The sequence below is a fragment of the Cloeon dipterum genome, chromosome 1, assembly GCF_949628265.1.
Source record: "Cloeon dipterum chromosome 1, ieCloDipt1.1, whole genome shotgun sequence".
Taxonomy (NCBI): domain Eukaryota; kingdom Metazoa; phylum Arthropoda; class Insecta; order Ephemeroptera; family Baetidae; genus Cloeon; species Cloeon dipterum.
Genome location: NC_088786.1, coordinates 9503984 through 9527386, shown reverse-complemented (window position 1 = coordinate 9527386; position 23403 = coordinate 9503984). Strand labels below are relative to the sequence as shown.

At 43.3% G+C, this 23403-nt stretch overlaps 1 protein-coding gene across 1 annotated transcript in view; it reads left to right on the top strand.

Moving 5' to 3' along the window:
* Positions 1 to 149: 149 nt before the first annotated feature.
* The window catches only part of Rpb8 (DNA-directed RNA polymerases I, II, and III subunit Rpb8), a 56387-nt gene continuing 33133 nt past the window's right edge, over positions 150 to 23403 (top strand). The window contains exon 1 of the mRNA XM_065478021.1: positions 150 to 260. Coding sequence (XP_065334093.1) covers positions 188 to 260 — 73 coding nt within the window. The 5' untranslated portion in view covers positions 150 to 187. The remainder of the gene's footprint in view (positions 261 to 23403) is intronic.

The following is a 23403-nucleotide window of genomic DNA, read 5'->3' as shown; positions in this document are numbered from 1 at the left end:
TAAAGGAATTGATTAATTTCGCCCTTTGATGCATCAAAAGTTATGTTAAAACGTAAAAAATTATTTTAAGTTTAATTTTCTAACCTTTAAAAGAGATTTTAGATAGAATCAAACAAGAAATGCTTTAAAACGACCCCAGATTCCAAGAGCGCGAAGGCCGCGAAACATTTGAAAGTTTAGCGTCAACATGGCGGGGATATTGTTCGAAGACATTTTTAATGTGAAGGATATCGACCCAGATGGAAAGAAATTCGACCGTGGTGAGTACGATTCCCTAACAAGGAGTTATTTAAAATTATTTCCCATAAAATAAGATCATATTCACGTTGCAACTTGGTTTCGTTGAACAGAAAACAAGAAAACTAAATCACGTGTACGACACTCGCAACAGCTGATCAACATAACAATGCCGGTTTTCTCCAACACAACTCACCTTCATTCAAATAAATCAGATTTTTAACCCACAATTCGCTATCTGACACATAATGTTTTTAATTCTACATCCTAACAAGTTCATGGAGGAAATATTTGTTCTTTAGGGGTGGATTTGGCTGCACTAAATGAGTGTTAAATTTCTCGAGAGACGCATGGCAATGAAATTTTAAGTTTCGTTTTTTTATAACCTAAAAGCACAATTTAGGCGTTGAAATGTGTTATTCATATAATTATCATGATAACATAATTCGATTTGTAAACATCAAGCTATGAGATGAGTTTGATTATTTATGTATTATGTTGTATTATGATACAAATTTTGTTGTTGAGTGTTTTTGATTGTTAAACACATTTTTCTACGTCTTTACCTATTTAAGAAACAGCGTATTAACTAAGCTGGGATAAACAGTCAAGTTTGGTTTTTGGTGATCATAATTTGCTTAAATATTTACACCCAAACAATAAGATTTTCCTGCATGAGGGAATACAAAATAATGCAATACATATTTTTACCATTATTATTCTTCTTCGATGGTGGGCAAAATAGTGATAATCTAGTCCAGAGGTTATGAAATGAAAATGCAAAGAATTCGCCTAGCACAAAAACAAATAAATTCTACATATATATTGATTTAAAGTTTTAAACATCTGGTAAAGTACAGGCGAGTGAGGTTTGGTTGTAAAATTAAATTTAATCAATTCCATATTACTTGTCAAAGCTATGAATTCAGTTTCTCTCTTAATAAACCTTGTCCAAGTTCGAAAATTAAAGCTTTAAAAACCTGCCTTCAAATAATAAAAAAAATTATCGTTGCTCAAACGCAGTGTCTACAGTCTACATGGCAATGAGCAGCAAAATCAAGTGATGTCAAACGTGTTTTTGTCGGCCCAAAGGTAGTAATTTTAAACAACTCTTGTGCTCCATTTAAACGTACACCAGTCACTCGTAAAACAGCAAAGCCACAATCTAATGGCTGCTAGCGATCGTAATTTTGCGCGTGGCGCAGCAGAGGATAATAATAATAATGCTAAAAGAATTAGCACTCGTATACTCCACGTTTTTCACCCTCCGAAACATAATGACAACGAACGAAAGCCGCAAAACACCAAATCCTCTGCAGCAGCAGCTTTTTCTGTCGCAAGACGACGCAGCACCACAGATGTGGACCGATCCGTCACAAACAGTACAATGCTCGCCTCGCATTAATTGGACTGCATTGATTGCGGTGGTGCGATCAATGCGTCCAGTCCTCATTTTAAATGATTCCGTTAAATTTGGCAAAGGCCTTTAATTTTCTACAAAACGTTATTATATTTTAAAATTGTAATCAATTTCAGAGTCTGTAGTTTCTGTCTGTTTTTAATCTTCCAGGTGATCTCTATTTTAATTAAATAAATCTTGAAAAAATTATCCCGACGATTTCGTTTTTGCATACCATTTTAATATTTTTCTTTTAAAATCAAATTAATAAAATCTAAAGAAATTAAAAGAATATAGACAATTTTTTTTTTAAAAATGAGCAATATTTTCCTCAAGTGTACAATCATTTGGCAGAGGTTGGCAGATTTGCGTGAAATATGACATGTTGTGTACCCTTATGTCTTGAGTCACCGAAATGACTCATTAAAGGTTCCAACCCCCGCGAAAGATCTGCGAGGTGGTTTAATGAAACAATTACGAGCGCTTGAATAAAATAAAGTGATATTTATCTGGTTTGCAAAAAATGCTTTGCGTGCTTTTAGGTAAACCGCGGTTGGTGCAAAGCAAACATCAGCTGTATAGGCCTCTATTTTCATTCAGAACTTTTCCGGTAAATATCAGTAAAAAAATTAAATCTGGGGGGCTTAATATATTTAATTAAAAACGAAAGCATTCAAACCCCCTTTTCATATTTGGTCCCTGCAACAAGGTTTGGTTAAAGGCGGAAAACATGCATGAAAAGTGAGTTTAACGATGGAGGGATTCCCTGAATGTTTGACATAAATGTACAAACGGCTTGAGGAAAAACTCATTTTTACACTCTTCTCAATGTCAAAGTCATAATAACATCTTTTAAAAGCTAAATATCTTCGAATTGCTTAAATTAAAATCTTTTTGCATGACTGTTCAGTTTTAAGGATTGAATATATTTTTAATAATTTGTAACGGGAGTTTCTTCCAATTGATGTCATTTGATAATATCACCAAGCAACCCTAATCAGCAGCTTTGCCAGAGGGAAAAGGAGGAAAAATGGAGCCCGAGGCGGGCGGCCGGCAGCGGCGCAGTTTGTTGCTTGCTGCGGGCAATCAATGCGACATGCGTTGCGGGTTGCAGCAGCGCGCGAGCGACTCGCCCTTTGCCGCAGTACGACTGTCGAGAGCCTGCTTGCGAGCCGAGTCAGGCAGGCAGGCAGCGCGAGAGTGAGCCGACGAACCGACCAACCACGGCCGCCAGCATAAATTCCGCTCCATTGTCTGAATCCTGCGACGCTTTTTAATGACGATTCAAACGTCGCTAGTGGAAGGAAAGAGAGGCGAAGAATGCTGAAAAGTAGATAAAAAGAAGACGAGTCGCATACACACACTCACACCCTCAGATCAATATTCCGTTTTTAGCCCGAGTCAAGGGCTCCACTAGCACGCAGACTTTACTTTCCTTTCAATTTTTGCGGCTCGTCCTGCGCTTTGTTTCGCAGACTATAGCACGAATGTACTCCACTGCGGCGGACAGAGCCTAGAAATCGATGGCGATCTAAAAATTTTGCAGGCTTGCGTTTTCGTACCAACACATTATTTCCCCTCTGGTTTACCTGTTATATTAAAAATGAAACGAAATAGTGATGAACTGCTTTGGTTCTAAATCGGCCTCAGAGAGTTATTCTTTGCAGATTTTATTTGCATTTTGTTTCTAGTGTTTTTTTTTGTTGAATTGTTTTATAAAATCGTTTTTTAACCTCTGCTCAGCACATCCCGTGGGCTATGAGCTCACCTGGTCCCAATATCACTGTGGCCGCTGAGGAGCTTGGGCCCAATATGGCCATCTTTTCGCCTCCTCGTCCTCGCACCGAGGTCTTTAGTTGAAATGCCAGACATTTGTCCGTAAAGCCGTTGGACAGGTGCGAAAACCAGCAAGTGGTGAGTCGGCGCCGGTGCACCTCCCAGCCCGTTGAGCTCTATTTGAGCATTCTTTTTAGGATTGCAAAAACAAGTATTTTTTTTATAGAAAAATCACTTCACTGGTAGGAACGGGTATTTTAATCTCTGCTAATTTTTTTTTCGAAAAGATGGAGGAAAAATGTTTTTATTGTATAGGTCAGGAGTTTTGAATCAGATAGGCGACTTTTTGTTGGATTTTGAGTTATTTTTTTCTACTTTCCTTCCCAAATATCCGCTGAATCTAAAGAAAATATTTATTTTGTGTATATTAATGTTCAAATAGAGCGGATCACGGATAACTGCAAGCATAATAAATATTTTTTTAATTTGTGCAACATATGTTCAATCAAAATTTCTTACAATTTTTGGTCAAAATGGTTTAAATTTGACTAGTTAATAAAGGTAAAACACAGCTGAGGACTGATAATGTGGAAAATCGGGTTTTAAGATTATGTTATTTTATTTAACTTATGTAAAGAGGCTTTAAAATATATTATTATTTTATGAACTAAATAATCAATAATAAATTGTATAAGGTCAGAAAAAAACAGCGCTTTTCATAAAAAAATGGGCCAGTCCTTGACAAGCTTGTCAGTAGCCGAAAAAAACGCATCTCCTCAAATAACATTTTGGCGTTTATGTTAATCTGCCAATTATAATTCCTGTCACAACGTCATCAAAAGTGGCACTCTTGCGGCGAATCAATCAGAATTCCTGCGGTGCCGCCACTTTCAGTGCCGGCTAAATTAATGTATTAATGCCCTGCATCCAAATCGCCGGCCACCGAGTTTCGCACGCACTCGCGGCGGCCGCGTCTTCCTCCCGACGTTTTTGGTCGTGCGGTGGACAAAGGAATCAGCAAAGTCACCGGTTGCTCGTAAACTCGAGTGTACAGATGGAAATTGTGTTGCGCTGCTAAATTAAGCTGGAAATTGAATCGGGGCCCATCAACAAAAGAGCAGCAATGCCCCAGAGCCTCGAGGAAATAATCTTGTTTTTGTAGCCCCTGCAGTCCGTCGTGCGAATAAAGCTGCCAGCCAACGTAGAAATAATCTCGTCGGCACTTCTCGCGTAATGCAATCACACGCACCGTACGCTGCTCCTCGGTGGGTCCCTCGACCAATCCGTGCCAGCTCCGTGAACGGAAAGCGAAAGGCATTTGCTCCTTTTTTTTTGGCAAAAATAGGAAATTACTTCGCATACACTCAAATCTCGGACTTTTTCAGAAAGGAGTCCAGTGACAAATGAGCTTTTTTGTTGTTGCTGTTGTTCCTCACCAAACTCCAAAATCCATTATCATTTTAAGACGGGGATTTTTTACTGCATTAATATCATCTGATTGCAATACTGGATGAAAAAATGGTTTAATTTATCAGCGTTGTATAGTAACGAGTTTTTCAAATAACACTGACTGATATAAAATCATGCACGCAGACACCCTGAACATGTTTCCTTATTTGGTTTGGTGTGAGCTGTAATTTAGCAAATGCACCTAATCGACTCATCAATCAAATACTCAATAATGTAAGTCGCCAAAGCTATCAATATCTTTCATCGGCCACTCGGCAAGTCCCTCTTACCGGCCAAGCGAGTGAAGGAAAATGCAAATAACCTGAACAAGTGCCTTACCGCATTGAATCAGCACTCGACTACCTCTTCAGAAAATTTATTCAAAGCAAATAGTCGCTATTATATAGAATTATGGAAATTGTAACGTGGCATTTTTTAAGTAATTTAAACTCTTTGTTCAGCCAAAATTGAATTTATATTTTTACCAAAGTGCTCAGATTCGGTATTTATTTAATCTAACGTTGAAGCAATATAATTCAACGCAATATCCACAATATTAATAAAAGAATATCAGCATATCACAAATGAATGCCGCTGTGCACTGCACTTTTGAAAATTTACCTTTTTGTCCAAGAGTGCAACATAGCCGACCTGACCTACGAATTTTTGTCTCTGGGAAATTCTCCCCTGTTCGGCACTATTGCGAACTAAGCTTTCCGTCAGGAGCGATTCTAACCCAAGAAAATCTTACCATTTAATTTATTATAGTTTTAAACAAGCTAAATACTCCTCATACACTTTTATGTCTTCTATTCGGTGGCCGGGACATCTGTTCTAATCCTCTTTCTTGACTTAGCAATTTTTTTCTTTTTCATCTGGAACAGAGAAGATCATGGCCAGAAATTTAATTAACTATTTTTGAAACATTTTTTTCTGAAATCATGGGAAATAATCCCTTTAGAAATTTGTAATTGAGATGACCATTTAATTTAAGAATTTCCCCCATTGTTATATAGTAGCAAAAATTTTTAATCTTTAAGTATCGTTAAATTAAAGCAAAATTGAATTTCGTTTAAGGTTTTGACTTTGAAACACACCGCAGAGTAATATCTTGTTGAGTGATTCATGGACAACCTTGTTCTTGGTTCACAAATCAAAATTACAAGTTATAAATTCATTTGACGAGTAAAAAGTGGTCACCGTGATTTGTTCACGTTCCTGTGGTTCTTCCAAACCGCCAGCAGCAAAAATGCGAAGCTGCAATGGCGATCTGGCGTTAAGCATGATCGATTTTCCGCGGCCGCTCGCGAGGAATTCGCCGGAGCGCGCTGCGACCAAGTGCAGAGGCATAAAATTTTAATCGCACACCCCTCGCTCGATATTTTATACATATACGAAGTGAAACTTGTGAAGCGTGCACGCGGGACCATCACGCAGCGAAAGATCCCGCGTGGCAAATTGGCGCGACGACGCTTTGGCAGCAACACAGTCGTGATGATGCCACGTCGTCGTCATACGCGAATTGCAAGCGCTGCCTGCCCCCCTTCCACCTTGCAATCAACATTTTGCAAATTACAAGAGGAGTGATTGACCGCTAGACCTTGGCGCGGCGCGGGTTTGTGGCTCTCCAAAAAAGAACGCAGAAAGCGAGCGAGCGAGTGAGCGAACGAGCAAGCAGCCCGTCCGTCATGATTTTTTAATTCTTTTGTGTGGCTTCTCCTTTCGAACTAAAAATCAGTCGAGCCATTGTCAAAAGCGCCAAGCTAACTCCTCCTTTTTCCTTTCTGCAGCGGATGATTTTTCTTCGTTCTTTCCCTGCACTGAGGTGTTTGTTAAAAATTTATCGTTCTGCACATGCTTGCTCTGCCCGGTGGGAATATATTCTGCATGGCGATTCATTTCACTGAGCGACGCAGTTATTGCCACCTTTGGGATCCAGAGTTGGCCGTTTTTGCCGCGCCCCCCGAATTATTTTCCGCTCTCGGCCGAACACCGTTGCGCTGCTTTTCACGCCCGTCGGCACGCAATCGGTGCGCCGAATTCCCTTTGATATCTTTTTTAGGCTTGTCACATTTCTGTGCGGCGTTGTGGAACGGATGCTGTGGGTACACGGCTGAAATTTTGATAGCGCATTCAGGATTATTGGCCAGGCATTTCGCAATAATATCAATCAATCCAATCCCTGGCGGCTTTGATTCCCAAGGTGACGGGCTAAACGGACGCTGGAATCATCCATGTAATCAATTATTCATTTAACAAGCAATTGTTCAAATTTCCAAATCGATTCCTAAATTAAATATTAACTATAAACCAACGGTGCACATCACACGAAATACAGTAAAAATTTGATTAAATAAAAAAATGATTTTAGAAAAGACAATTTAATTTTAAGATTATTAAAAAATTGATAAAAATCTTGCCTAACTCATAAAACCAATCTTGGCTTAATATCGAAATGAAATGAAGAATTAAATATTTCCATGTGTTTTTTATTGGATGTGCACTGTGGCGTGGTCCCAAAAAAATTTAGTGGAGTGTGTACTATCTCTCTCTCTCTCTCTCTCTCTCTCTCTCTCTCTCTCTCTCTCTCTCTCTCTCACACACACACACACACACACACACACACACACACACACACACACACAATAATAATGGCGCAGTTCTTTCCTATCTCAACAGCATTGCCGTTGCCCTGCTTGTCTAGCGCTAAAAGAGGAGCGCCGCGACTCGCGAAACTTTCTCGGAACATTTTAAGACGCAATTTCGGAGCTTATATTATATCGTTGAAAAGTAGAAGCTTCGTTTAATATTGTCTTGTCGGAGCAAAGTCGGCTGTAGTTTTTCATCGCTCTGCGTCTTTCGCAGGAGTCTCAAAGGAGCCGTTTGATGTAGCAAAATAAACTGAACTGTCGCGTTGTAATAAACGTCTCTTATAAATCTATAAGGCGGAAAATGAGTTTGGCGTCGCCTCTAGATAATGACGCGCAGGTAGCCATCCATCCATCCACCATGGAGAGCGAGCGAATCCGCGCAAAAACAGAGAGAGCTCGAGTGTGGGAGGTGGCGAACATGAGGTTTTGCGTCGAGAGCGCGCGCGGTGACGTCAGTGGTGCTCACTTTCCCCTCCTTGTCCTAGTCACTGGTTATGCTAGAGGAGAAGGTCACTCACTCACACTGCATTAGAACTGCGGCAAGCCCCCTCCACCGCCGATTGGCCTCCCCATTGGCACCAGCCTGCAACATTCAAAGGGGGGATACCAAATTTGCCAAAATTATTATTGTATCATCGAAATTCCCTGGCACGACTGTCGACGGCTCGGACGCGGGCCGCTCCATCCTTGCTTTCGCCCTTTCCAAAATGGACCCCAACAGCCTTGGGTGAGTGTTTTGTTTGTGTTTGGGTGTATTTGTTTTGTTTACGCAACGCACGCACAGCACGCGGCGGCACAGATTCGCCGCGAATTATTTGCGTGCCCGATTCCCACACCTGCTCTCGCGCGCGCTCGCGGTGGGCGGCTTGCTTTTTCGGCCACTTCTAACTCTTTTGGTATATACGCGGCGTAATCGGGCCAGCCATCTTTGTTTCTTAATTTAGTGCGCAATTTGCGGTGGCCGCAGATATTGTAATAATTGCCGCTGGTGCCGTGCTTCGTGTGTTGTTTGTTGCACATGGCTGATTATCTATCTATGCAGAGAGTTCGTTCGTTCGTTCGTTCGGTCGATTCTTTAACAACGCAGCGTGGATTATGTTGTGTGTTTGTTGTATTATATTATTTTACAATTCAAGGCTGCGTGCACTCAGCGCCAAGTAGGCCTAACTCGCGCGGATCAAAAATAAATATGTGTACGTACACATCACGCGGGCGCAAAATTACTTTCCTGCCTGCCTACTCGTCGAGGCCGCAGCGCCGTTTAAAAGGGCCGGCCGTACATGCTGTGCCGAATTCTCGCATTGTGCCTCAGCAAAAACGAGTGGAAGGAAGCGGCTTCATTTCTTTTTTATTTCATGAATGAAGGACTGCTTATAATTAAAACCGTCAACCTTCTTACTTACTAACTTGAATTTTCCTTTTTACTTCTCTCCATTGTGCGCTACTTTTATTACTCTGCGTTGCGCCCGACCTTTCTACGCCTAATTGTGCCACAATGAGCGAATTGTTTACCATCCTCACTCCGTGAATTCCGGCAATAATTCTAAATGAAGAGGCGGTATTTTTAATTCAATGCACACGCACTGTCCGCCCCGATACACATCTTCCGTGTCGAAATATGGCAGCAAATTGATTTATTTCACAAGCTCCATTTGGTAGCGGTTGTTTAAGGTCAAAGCACCTTCGAATCGATCCGAACTTTTCGTTCGTGTTTTCCTGTGAGCCTTGTTATTTTACCCAAGCGTTGTATTCTTGTTATCTTCCTTGTGCGTGGTCTGATACCGATTAGATAAAACAATAGCTTTGTGTATGTGTGGCACAAACATTAATTCCAGCGAGCATGGCATAAAAAATGATACACTCGTCGCGGCTGTGCACCGTTGTGTCCTTCACACAAATTGGTGCAGCAAAATTTGGCTCTCACTCGACGTTAAAGGCCGCAGCAAAGCATTCTAAAAGCCGAGTGCAGCAGCCGTCGCTTGTCATTTGCAGAAAGGCGGCGCAGCTTTATTGGTGACTTTTCCACTCGATTAACGGATTTGCTCACTCAGTCAGCCCGACGGAACCGACGGCGCCATTTCGCCTTTCGAAAATTGTACGCTTTTCCTTCCGCTGTGATGCAATATAAATGTATCGCCGGGAAACAATTATGTGTAATTTTCATCCTTTTACTAGTTCTGCGAAAAGCAAGCAGCCGCCTCCAGAACTAATTGTCTGCAAATCCTAGTCTCGCTCGTTCCGAAAATGATCGGTGTGCAGAGGAGTTCACAAAAACAACATTAGAAATGCAGAGTAGTTGCCTATCCTCAAGGATAACAAGTGCGCGGTTAGGCCCTTCTTGTCACGCAAAAAGCGTGTAGGGAAGGTTGAGCGTACGCATTAACACTCGTACATCATTCATGGGGACAGATCCTGATATTTGTCACTAGGTGCTCCAATGCCTGATTTACCAGGTCTGAAGAAATACAGATTAACAGCAAAAGGACAGGTGCGGAAGGGGGCGGGGCGACGGCGAGCGCTCAGATTTCCTCTTGTCGGGACTTTTAATTAATTTCCCATCTCCTAAAATATTTTTAATGGTCGACTTCTCGCGCAGAGAATGAAAAAAATTACACACGACGGCAGCTCCTTTTTGGCCGTGTGAATGTGGTGGCCTACTAACTATAAAATCTGGCTCGCTTGCTTCTTTCTTTCTTTCTCTCTTTCGTGCACTTCCTGTGCTCGCTAGCTCGGGTGCCGTAATTATTCTAGACAATACTCTCCGCCTCGCCAGTTTCCGGGGCTTGAAGTGATGAGCCGGCCGGCTCCTTTCGAGAGAAATCTATCCGTCCTTATTCTCATATTGTCCATTCCCATTTGCCGGATTAGAATTTAGAAGGGCACACCTCGGGCCAGAAACTATTAATTAAAGTAAGCGCCGAGTGAGAAGAAAACTTGTTTGGTCACCAATTGTTGTTGCACTGCTTTTTGTCGCGCCTAAACAGGACCGACTTGTAAAATTCGATCTGATGAAACGCAAATTGGCTCACTCATACTTGCTTACTTTGTTGCTCCACGAATTACGTTTTCATTCCGTCTCTGTGCGCAATTTACATGGCGCAGATATTAAAATAACTGTGAATAAACCACGCTCGTAAATTCCGCTCTGACCCCGATGTTCAGTGCCTCCTTCGTTCGTTTTGCGAAAATTCTTGAATTTTCTCCGCTCATCAAGTGCAGCGAAGGCGGTGTTGCGCATGTGAATTTTCTCTTGCAACGTCAGATTACACGCGAGTAATCTAATTGCAATTAATCTTTTTATGAGGCGCGCACAGCGGAGCACTTGAATGAGGATGACATTGAGAAGCTGTGACAATGACAAGTTGGTTTGCTTGCAGGGCGAGTATCAACTCCGCTCGCCCGCCGTACTTCTTTTTATGCAACAGGTCTGCCCCGAGCGCCGGCTGCCTTCTTTCGCAAAACTTTGCTCCGCTTTCCTAACAATTTTCGGCCCTGTTCGACAATTTTTTCGGCCGCACCGGTGCGAGCACTATTAATCACCTGTCCGGAAATCTCCCGGGGAAGTTGGAAGGGCCATTTCAATCCTTAATGCCGCGCGAGCCGCGCATTCAGTCACGTACTGCGTGTGTGTGCTGTATGGCACATTAATGGGCACCATTCGAAAGGTGTCCCTAACGCCACTCGCTCAAATAATAGCGTGTAATAACTTACTTTTACCCGGCGACTTGCGAAACGCTCCGGACAAATTGAGCTGCCGGCACGTCACTCGTTTTATTGACTTTTGACTGAGGTAAATATATCCCTAGAAATCGGATCCTGCATATTTTGACAAGAGCTGGAATTGAAAATTTATGCCCGCTGAAGGAAGCGTATATATACTTGTCGTGGTGGAGGGAATCCCATTAAATTTATAGTCACGAAAATCCACATCGCACCTGAAGTATGCCGTAAAATTGCCTGTCGAAGTGGAGAGTCATTTGCCAATTTTCTGGCGGCAGCCGCGACACCGCCGTGTTTGTCGCGTTTTCATACGAAAAGAGTGACAGTTCAAGGCTCTGCTGCGTCACATCCGTGATCAGAATATATGGGCTAATGAGAATTCACAAAGCTTGCTCTCGATCGCAGGCGACAACAAGCCGTGCGCACTTACTTTTCCCTGTGAAATGAAGCGACAGGCTAGCTTCACGCACCTATTATTCATGAGAAATTTGTTATTCTGATTTTGTCAGACAGTGTTACTGTGGTTCCACTTGCAGGAGCGGGCGTTTTATGCGCCAGCGAGCAGCCAATTTGCATGCTAATCAGAGTTTGAAACATTCGAATGCGCGGTGCACTTTGTGCTTCGGCACCCGTTGATACGCCGCCGCTGGCCAAAATTGCTTTCAAATCGGTGGGCTACATTGCAACGGCGGCAGCCAGGCATCCTGTCGCTCTTGATTCAAACTCAGCCTCCTGTGAATTTCACAGAAAGCTAGCTCGCTGCATTTAAGGAGGCGCCTCCGGTGCCGTGCTGTCAAATCCGCTCCTGGTATCGGCCGAGTAAGAGAAGAAAAATCACGCAACCCAAATCTCGCCCACCGAAATACGTTATTGTTTGCGCAATGCGATAGTCCGTAGAAAAAATAGCAAGCAAACATTATTGTCGGACAATTTTTTATCAGTCACGAAAATGCATTGCTTTGATTAACAGGGATCGCGTGCCAAAAATCATTGTTCAGCGCGTGCCAAAGTCATCAGCAAGGATTGAATGGAGCCATATTAACGGTCGGCTCTTTTCGCGTAACTCCGTATTCCTCTTTTTAAATTTAGTGTCAAACGTTTGTTTACTTACTTCCATTCTTTCTTGGATTCCATTCAAATAGAGAAGGCCGCGGAGCGTATTTCACTGCGTCCTTTGTTGTCTTACTATTTTTTTCTAATTTGGCGTAACGAATAATATTTCCTGGGGCAAAAGAGCGAAACAAATGCACCTTTTTTCTTGATGACAAGCCAGTGTTGCACTCGTGCTTTGTGCAATAATAGCAATTACGCAATGCAAAGTGCATAATAAGACTAGCGTAACGACAATGGTAGCTAGTTTGCATAAAAAGAACACTTCAAATGGAGACGATAACAAAGAGAGTTTCTCTTTTTTATTCGATATTTTTTCCTCCTCGAGTGGAGCAGGAGCAGGAAAACAAACCTTTTAATCAGCATGCAAAATAAAAAGCGGGCCATTCCATATTCTCCGCGAGCAGTTTTCCCGGTACACCACGCCTGTTAATAAATTTCAACAAGCATAAGCACGTTCTCGTTCTGACTAACCGCTTCATAATGCGAATGATAGATCCGCATCGGGCCAAAGGCTCTTGTGTCTGCATTTGTTTCGCATTTCGCTCCACTAGCTCGCGACACGACGGCAGCCCGGGCCTGGATGTAGCAGGAAAAAGTTGGTGCTAATGGCTGAAGAAAAAATAGACAGCAGTCGTAAATTCGGCTGTTGCGCAATGCCGACATTTCCAGGAATCGCCTCGGAATTTATTTCGGGGTCGACCCGCATTTTCCTCGTATTGTTTTGCCAGCGACGCATTGATGGATTAGATCAGAGCTATATGGAGAGAGACAGACAAGTTAATTGGCCCGGCGTGATGCGTTTTCGGCCCCCCAAAACTGACAGAAAACGGAGGCGTTCGCCATTTTTCATCTCAGGCCCGACGTTTCATGACACGCGATGTGTAGTGTTTTTGCAGCGCCGATTGTCAACCCTGGAAATGGATCCCTAGCGCTTCCTTGCCAACGCCACAAAAGAAACCGAACCGCGATTAATAATTCAAATTGCGACCCCGCCGCGTGCTGAGCCAACCAGCGACAAGAAAGTTTCCGCAGCGGCCAAAAGCGATTTCAATATCTGCGAGACGGGGGAGCGAAAAAGCAATCTGCTTATTGTTCCGTCTGTTTATTTGCATTCATGAAAATCGGTTGGCGCCGAAATTTGGCGAAAGCAGCAGCGACTAGCATGTAAATAAAGGGGCGGTTCCGGGGGCGTGTTTTGCCAGGATGCTTGCGAGAGGGTTGCGAGGCGTGGTCTGTGCGGCTCAGTCGGGCCGACTTGTGCTGCAAAATATCGCGTACACTTGATCACTGCATTGCAGACACGAGCCATGCCATTCGGTCCACTCGGCGCTAGGCTGTAAGGCGACCCAGGTGTTCGCTATAAACTCGCTCGCTTCCTCCCTTCCTCCATTTGCCACACACGCCGATTTCGCATGCAAATCTCAAACAGATTCGGCTCCTTTGAATGAATAATCGACGATTCATTTCTTTTGTGTGCGCTCGCTTTGTGGGCCGCATGTGGCGAAACGGCTCTATTTGCGGACTCCGCGTCGGGATAAATTGGCATTGTACTTCAATCGAAGGCATCTGCATTTCTTCCATCTACTACGCAATGCTCATTTTTTGCTCTCTCACGAGGGCCCATTTGGAATACTACGTTTTTACTGCTGTAATTCAACCTAATTTGTTCACTGGAAAAAAATTTAGCAATTAAAAAATATTTAAAATCAATCTTTTGTTCGCTTTTATTGCTAAGACCATAACCAACTGATCGTGTTCTCTTGGGCTCTTATCTCAACAGAAGTCAGAACATAGAGGAAAAATGCTCTTTTGCTGAAAGCTGATTAAACTTCCTGTTTTTTACGTTAGTCAAAGATTTATCTGTTTGTTTCTGACTCTTAAAAACAATAAGATAAAATTATCTCAAGATATTAAAAACTTTTTGTGCTACCCATGACCTGTACGGAAACTGGCTTCAAAATCTTATTATGAATAATTCTCATGCTGCATCCTGTAAAGTTTTAACTATATTAGATGTTTGTAGCTCGCTATTCCAATTGAATTTGAAGTAGTTAAATCGTAAATTTAATTCAAGAGTAACGAATAAACATTTATTCCATTCCTGAAGTAACTAATTGTGAATACTGAGCTTGGAGTTAATCGGAATTAGCATTATTTCTGAGAAATCCATTTTCTTGCCTTTTAGCATTTGTGCCAGAACTCGGATATATATATAGGAAACGTTCGCCTCTCATAAATAACAATCTAAATTAAAACCGAACATCAAAGAGCTACATTTCATGAGAAAGGCCGATTCCCATTGATTCCATTTCTATTATGAAATGTAGGCTGAGAGAGCGGCGCTCAGGGCAAACAGCGGCACGACTTAATATGCACAAAAACTCATTCAGCGTATAGTGCTCCATAGCCGAGCAACAAAGAGTACAAGTAATTTCGTTCACACACAACTTTGTACGTACAATGTGAGCATTAGTTGCGACTCGGGAAACTAGCTCTCCGCCAAAGGTTATTATCTCAAACGCCCGACCTGCCTACCCTCCATTACATCAGGTCGAACCTGCAATTTGTGAATTACAACTTGTCTTGTTGTTTCTTTTTCATGCAAATCCGTGTTTATCGTTGAATTGTCCCTTCGTGACTGGGAATAATGCCTCCTCGACTAGAATGCTGTACGCCAAAGTGGCTTCGTGTAATGCGCCTTTCTTCATTCCTTTGATCACAGGCGAGGAAGGACGCAGCAATTATGCTAAAATGACTCACCGCACACTTGCTAGTTTGGACAGAAATAAACCGCGCTGCTGCTGACCTCAGCACCCGAGACTCTTGACCCGCTGCCCGTTTGCTCACGTTAAAAAAGGGCAAAAATCCATTATGGTTTCGTCCAAAATTTAAAAAGTAACTCGTACAAAAGTCGAGTCTAGTATATAACCCTTTTTCTGCGTGCTGCTGTCAAATTATGCTTCCAAATTGACATAATATATACCAGCATAAAATTCCCATTACGCAGAACAAAAAGCAGCTCGCGCGATTTCCTACTGAGTTCGCCATTGTAGGAGCAACCTGGACTGCCTGAGTGCGTGCGAGCGAGCGAGCGCGTGCTGTGTGTGTTTATCTGATGAGCCGCAAGGATTGCTTTCACAGAGATTCATGTGCACCCGCTAAAAGCTTGCAGCATTTGTGTTTATTGTGACAAAAAATACTAAAAATGCAGTGTGTTATTTTTTTGAAAAGCAAATAAAGCGAGTGTATTTTGATGAAAGCCTCCGTGCCCTATCGTCAGCGAAATTAACATGCCGGCGCCAACTACTTTTGCCCGTGCCGAATCAATAGCCAAGAAAGACGCGGTGTGGGTGTGCCAACTCTCGCAGGCGATATAAATTCCGAGAGCCGTCCGAAAAAGTTTTTCGCCTGGGATTTGCGATTGTTTGCATGAACTGGCTCGAAATCGCAAATTTAGGCAGTCGAGGACTTCATTGCTGGAGCACTTTAGCTCTTGAACTCATTAATAAGTAATGAGCTCATTAGTCGCGAATTATTTTCAGTGTTGCAAACACCTCAGACGGTATTAATTTTGTCTCGCACTAGAAGTCTGGATTCTCGCAAATTCCCTCTCGTGCGTGTAAAATCGCTCATATGAGACGGGATGAGCATCTAAAATATCTGAGATAGAAATAAGCTATGCAAGCAAAACTGAACCTTGTTAGCTTCCCTTATTAACACGTGCTATTTAAGTGGGTGGAATTCTATTCAGGGAAAATCCTTTGAGCTCTTTTGTGAACTCGCTTTATTACTCTGGTTTCTTGGGTCAAAATTTGCGGCTGCCAGGTCAATATTAGCGTTAGTGATCGTGTTTCATCATTTCCAACCACATTTTCTATATTTCTCGTTACCTAGTGTATTATTATGTAAATTTCTAGCTCAATGCAAATACGCTAGCCTAATCAGTTGGTGTCCCATTGGGATTTAATCCATATTGTTCAATTTAGAACTAGAGCGAACAAAATGTAACTGTGTTCGTGGTTTTTCGTAAAACAAATACCTATTTTTGGAGCGGAAATGCACGGAGGCTTAAAATATTTCCTGGAAAAGGTATTAACATGAAAGCATCCACTGTAAATGCTTTAAAAATCACAACTTTGAAAATGATATTTTTGCTTTTTGATGTTTTTTCATGAGTAAAATGCTGAGAAATAATTATATTCGGGGTCTTATAGATCAAAAATTTCAGTATTTTCAACCCTCTTCGTAAGAATCCTCTGGTATATCATGCCTGCGTTAGGGTTACAAAGAATTAAAATTTGTTTTTATTTAAAATCAACGGTTATTGATTCTACTTTTTATTCAAAACTCAAACAAACACGGGGTCGTTTTGCAAATCCCAATTAAACATCGTTCAAAGCCTTTGTACCCGTCCATCCGACTGCGTAAGCTTCTACGTAAATGGCTTGTGCAAGCGAACACCCTTCGTTCTTTATCCAGCTGGCAGACGAGGGATGCTCACTCGCTCACTTACACACACGCATACACTGTTAAGTGCAATTAGCACGCACCAGTTAATCATACGCAGCATCCAACCAGTGGAGCACGCGTCTTTTGCATGCGTAATTTCCGGCGCTGCAGGAAAAAATCAGAGTTCATCCCTTAATCACGCAGTCAGCGGGGATGATGAGTGCAAAAGGCACATCTCAGTCAGTCAGGACTTGCTATCGATCGGCGGGCCTCGAGTTGAATTGCGCAGTTATTTTTAAAGGGGATGTGCCTCGACTCTGCCCTCCCGCCCTTATGCTGCTGTGACCCGGCTAATTTGCACGCTGGATGCTCCTTCGCAGCTTTGATCGCGCGGTGGCGAGTGAGGCGGCCAGCAACGGCCGTCGTTCCGCCCGATCGAGTGGTTGCTCTTGGCGGTGTCGCTCTCGGCCCGGTGGCGCAATGCGGCACCCTTATCGCGCTCTCGGTGCGCCTCTTTATGCTCTCGACTCGCGCGCGCGATGGATGCACCTTTGAAAAACGACCGGCCTTACCCTCCGTGGCTTCCGTTGTCTTCCGCCGTGAGTAATGGCCCGAGTCTAGGTGGAAATGAGACCAGATTTGCTACCGCACGCACGCCTTTTTCCCTCATCTGTCCTGAGTCTGCAAAATTGTAAATTAATTCGCAACACGGTGTCGACCCATTCCCGGCCCTGGCGCATTAATTAAAAAAGCGAGCGGGTTGTCTTTAATTAAATGGAGTGGAAGCGGGCAAGTTCGAAATGCCCAAAAATTTGCACTGGATTTATTTTGACACTTGAAACTTGGCAAAAGGCAATGTTCTCTCAAAATTCTTCGTAGTCTTCGTGTGAGAGAATAATTATCATTTTAGACTTGTCCATTTGCCAAGGAAGTTTGACCCTTCTTTGTAATTTGGCTCGTGACTAGAATGCGGACAAAATATGCAGGGGAACGTTTAAGGTAATGTTTAAGCAAGACAAAGCAAAATTTAAATACAATGTCTGCGCTTGGCAGTATTCCCGGTACAAATGCAAGCACATATTCTGCCGATTTCAACTTAGTTTTCGCTGCGAAAAATAACAAAATTCACTAAAGAACCAAAATCCGCAGAGCGAATACGCACTGGCGAGAGGGAACTGCGGCCTTTTTGCATAATAATTATCAGCAGTTGCCGACCGACGCTGCAGAAGCAGCTGCGAAGAAACTTGCGCAAAATCTCATTTTGACGCGGCGGCCTGAATTATTTATGCCGGAGCAGCGAGAGTGCGAAAAGACATTCATTGGGTATAAAAGCTGAAAGAAGTGCTTAAAGGAGCGTGTTTTCCGAACTTCGCCCGCCTTTGTAACGAGTCCAAGTTCAAACTCGGCACTCTCGGCCTGCTCGTTGCTGCAAATATTATCGAATTGGCTTTCGGATTGCGCCAGGGCAAAAATCCCGCAGCCGAGTAATTAACTTTCGCCGGCTAGTTATGAGATTGGGAGTTGCCACCGAGTATGAATAAGTAAGACGCTGCCGGCTCGATAGTATGCTGCTGTGCTGCAGATCCGGCCAACCCGCCCGCTCGCATTTTCATGCGTGTTGGCGCAGGTCAGGATCCTTTGTGGCCGTGATGCTGATGAGAGCGAGCACCAGGCGCGGCGCCAGCGAGCGCCACACGCACTTCCGATCGCGACTGCGTCACCCGATCCGACGGCTCAAGATTGATCAAGTTAGCGCATTAATCGTGCCGCGGCTGGCTGAGTGAATTTGTCAGCAGAGTTGGCGAAAAGCAATGACGCGATTGTCGCTTTCAGTTCCGTTGACGAGGGTGGCGTTTGTATCCAGCGACTTTCTAACAAGACTCGTGGTGTAGACAAAAACATGTCTCCATTTTGTTTGTAAATTAAAGTTACAATAATTTCATCGCTGTCAGTTTAGACGGTAAAATTCTCTCTCTGTGCATCAGTTGCAATAAAAACCCTTCACCTTCTTGTTCTCATAATTGCTGTCACGGTAGAGTTTTGGTCTATTCTCCTCTGCAGCGCAAAAAAGCAATTATTCTCACGTGCGCTAACGAGCAGCTCGACAGCAGAGAGCAAAACTGTCCACATGCGAGTAATGCATACGTGAGGCGTCACTCGGAAAGAAGCAACTGAAACAAGAGAGAAACACCCGGCTAATTAGCTTAGAATGCGGAGGAGCAGATTCGGAGGCGGTGGGGCCCGCGTCGGGGCCCCCGGCCCACCCCGTTGCCCCCCGGGGGTGCGTCGGCTAGGGTCGTGTTTCGCCGTCGGCAGATCGATAGTCGTGAGTGAGCGTGAGAGTGGGCGGCCGCGTCGGCGGTCGCCGCTGCTGCAGCAGGGAGCAACTCCAAGGGTAGGGGTAAGATCAAGGGGTGGTCGGCGCGTTCACGGGCATCAGCAGGGTCCGCCGGGGGAGAAAGTGCTAGAACACGGTGGCAAGGCAGACAGACACTCGCTGCTGCTCGCTCCCGCTCGCAGGTCGGCCCACGCAGTTGCCCTCCGCTACGATGCATCCTCGCGATGGGTGAGTTTTGTTTGTTTGTTTGTGTCCTACTCAGTACCCGCAATCAATCAATCGCCATACCGTTTTTGAACCACTCGTGAATTGGCTTTGAGAGCCATTCATGAAGTTGTGCCCAACTTTTCGCACTGAATGAAAGTGTTTATCTTTGATGGGACTAGCAAAAGCAAATCAATAGTGGCAAAGGTGCGCTTCACCAACCACGGCCAGCCTGGATATTTACCGTCGCTGCGTTGCGCTTTCGCCAAAGATGGAGGAGGATACTTGAAGTGGAAAATAAACAACGTAAATGGACCGCTCGCACCTTTTAGCCCGATTGCTCTGCGAGTTAAATTATCTTACATAGGAACAAAATTCGTTCTGGTATAGCGGTAAAATTCCGCATCGCTCAACAGACACCCAAATATTCACTGTCGAATTGATTTTTGCCATTTTTGCACAAGGAAATTCGCGTTTGGTTATTAAAAAATGCGCAACTTTAGCGCTACCAGGATGAATCCGTTTTCTTTAACGTGGCACCCCATCTAATGCAATACAAAGTTGGAACAGGGCAATTCTTGCCAAGTAGATCCCCAGCAATAAATTTGTGTGAAAATACTTGAATGTGAATTCGGAGAAACGTTGATTGCACCATTTCAGAATCTGCCAGCACAACATAGAAATGGGCCCCTCACGAATATCTACCATTCCCTACTAGAGGTGAGCTCTGATGCTTAGGAAAATGCGTAGGATGATGTCTCGTTGGATCAATTGCGGCGCAAAATCGAGCGCAAATTGGGCTCTGGCGTCGCAATTTTGCAGAATGGCGCAAGCCAGATGAATAAGTGAGCAGGCAGGCGGGCGTCGCAGGGCAGGACCTGTCATAACGTTGCGCAACAGCCCTGTAATGCAATTTCCCCCTGCCCACCGCCGCATTTTCGCCCTCAGACCGCGCTCTGTTCACCTCTCTCCGCAGGGGCAATTGTTTCAGCATCAAAAGAAATGTGGAAGAGGCTAGGCTGGTGCTTTTGTGCTTTTCCGCTGGAAAATAACCTGCCTTACCGACTGAGCAAATATTTGCGTGCGTGACGTCACGCCAGCCGCATTGCCTGCTCGCCCCAGCGCGACCACTGGATTAATCGCGTTTCACTTTTTCGGTGATCATCCGCGTTTTAATTAAATCAGCAGGGAAAATTTCTTATCTCGCCGTGGAGTGATCATTTGCCAGAGCGAGCGTGTAACTCCGCAGACATAATGCACGCTACCGGGGAACGAAATTGGCAGTGTGAACACAGGTTTTTGCCTCCGCAAACCTTGCGCGTGCCCTAAATTAATAATTTAAGTTAGACCGGTAATTAATGATAGCGGATGAAAGCGCTTTGGCTTATTATCTCAATTTGTTTCCACTTTGTTAAGCGCAACATTAAATTTCTCAATTGCAATGTTGCGAGTGGCGCTCGTCTGACGCAATAATTAAACTAGCGGTGCACAAGAATGTCACCGCTTGACCTATCAAATTCTTTTGAGTGGCTTGTAGAACGAGGTGGCTATGAAAATTACGATTTAATGAGTTTGAGGTGTTCCACCGTAGCTTCCAAACTTCAAAATGAAACAGTTTCTTTCATAAATGAGCGTTTGTAATTCTAATTTCTTGATTAAATTACATATTTCGTGATAGTTATCAGCTCTCTTTCCATTTATTGTCTATCTTACTGTCAGATAAATGCACACGCGTTTAACACTAATTAACAATCACTTCGAAAAATATGTATTCATTGAATATGTAGGATTTAAATTGTTGCTCAAATTTTTTTTAATGTGAAGTGTTTTACATTTTGAATCTTAGACTATAGAGACCATACACGTGTTAATTTTAGCGTTATTTGTTTCCTCTTCAAATAAAATACATTATTGGGTACTATAGGGATTCCTCAAATAGTATCCATTATTCGCTATCGAAATTGTGCTCGTTTCCATTAAACGAAAACAGCAAACACTGAAATAACATCTAGTCAAATCCAGCGAGGAAAGACCGGTGGGATATTCACCGTCTCATTTCGAATTGGTCGCGGAGCTTAATTAAATTTGCAGGAACCGGCCGTGGGTCAGACGTGAGGGCGGCAAACAGCAATTTGGCCCGCGCAAATTGCGATATCAAACAATGGCATAATAGGTGTGAGGACTGTGAGGTATTGCTTGTGTGTGCGGTGGCGGCGAGAGATCGGGGTTGCCAGGGGGTGGGGGATTTGCGTCAGTTTTACACGTAGCGGCGGCGGCACGGGGCACATCTCTCGCCCAAACGCCCACGCCGTCATCGCAGCCCGAGCAGTTTGCCTCCTCTTCATATTGATCCGTTCGTAATGGCTTAAAATATAAAATATATTCCGACCAACAACCTCCTCGTGCTGAATAAATTACTCTCTGGAGGCGGACCTGAGAGCGTCGAGTGGATGTTGCATATTCAGCAGGAGAACCTGAGCAGTAGAGTGTGCATTTGATCTGACCTTACCGAAGAGTGAAAGTCAAAAGCTATCAAAGCATCAAGTCATCAAGCAGGTGTTGGGTATCGGAGCAAAATGACCGATCAAAGATGTTATGTTATAGATGCTTTTCAATGCTGCCAATGATAAAAACGAGGATTGCCACTTATTTTTTTACACACAGTAGCTGAAAACATTTTGATGGTTCAAAAGTGTCAGATATTTCGTGGAACGTTTTGTGGCTTCAATTTGATGCTCGTAAAAAGCCGCCTGGCTGATTGATCTCTCGACTTTGGCTCTTCCTATATTAATTTATAGGTGGAAGGAGTGAATGGTTGCCGCTGCCACCGCTGGAGAGGATTGATTTAGTGTCAAAAAGAGCGGGTGCTGCTATCGGGAAACAAAACAGTGAAAAATGATGGTGCGTCATTTTGACTCGTCGCACGTTTTTGCCTAGGCGATCAAACCAAGATAAGACTGCGCCCGCTCGTCATATGCACACAGAAAAACACGAGAGTGCTTGCCAAAATCGGTAATTAGCTTTTGGCGCCAGGCCTCGCAGATTTATTGGCTCGATTGACTGAAGTGTCGCTAATTTGATTCCAGAGGTTCATTAGTTGAAAGCTTTTGCCATCGGCGTCAAACAAATTGATTAGTTAAATAGAATCTTTCCAAGTGAAGAAAATTAAAAGTTTCCCTTGAGAACTGTCTTCAGGCTATAAATCTGAAGTTGCACACTGCCGGAAAGTTTCCTTTTGAGACCGTCAGTTCATTAAATATTAATTTTACTTTCGACGTGAAGAATTTTGTTTCGTAAACTTCACAAATTAAACGGTTTTATGATAAATATAGATGAAATGCAAGCGCAAAGTTTTTAAAGTTGATCTTTAGATTTATTTTCAGCTCTTTTATTTAAAGTGATCAATTGGAAGTTTGAACTCATTATCAGTAAAAGTTTACCTGGAAAATGCGCAGACTGCAATCACAAATAAAGTGCAATCTTGCATTTAACACTTCAATTCGCCTCGTATAACATCAAACTTTTTTCAATTACTGAATAAGATTCTACGTAACTCCCAAGTGCCAAGTGCCTTGGCACGACACCTGTGCAGACCACACAAGTAACAGGTGCAAAAAGTATGCCTGTTTCCAGAAAAGCAGTGACGTCAAGCGCAATCAAACGCAGGATGAATTCGCAAATAGCTTCCGCTGCACTTGCAAACCGCAAATCACTGTTGCTAAACAGACTGCTCGTTTGCAGGCGTAACATTTTGCCTCCACTTGATGACAAAAAGTAGCACATAACGATCAAAATTAAAATCTCCTCTCCGTGAGCAAGAAGGAGCCTCTCAATTAGGCCAATAATTATACGGGAAGGATGAAAAGTTTAAGCCGCATAACGCTCTAAGTGCTTCTTTTTGAAAAGTTTGCAATGTAGACAGACCTCCCTTGCGTAGGTAGCAACGAAGAAAAATGCTCTCTTTTTGCTAATTTTCTCCACATTCATTCGTGGAAAGAGGTTTCATTAGCATAAGTGATTTAGGTATTATTTTGTTGAATTTGGATAATTATAAAAACAAATTTTAT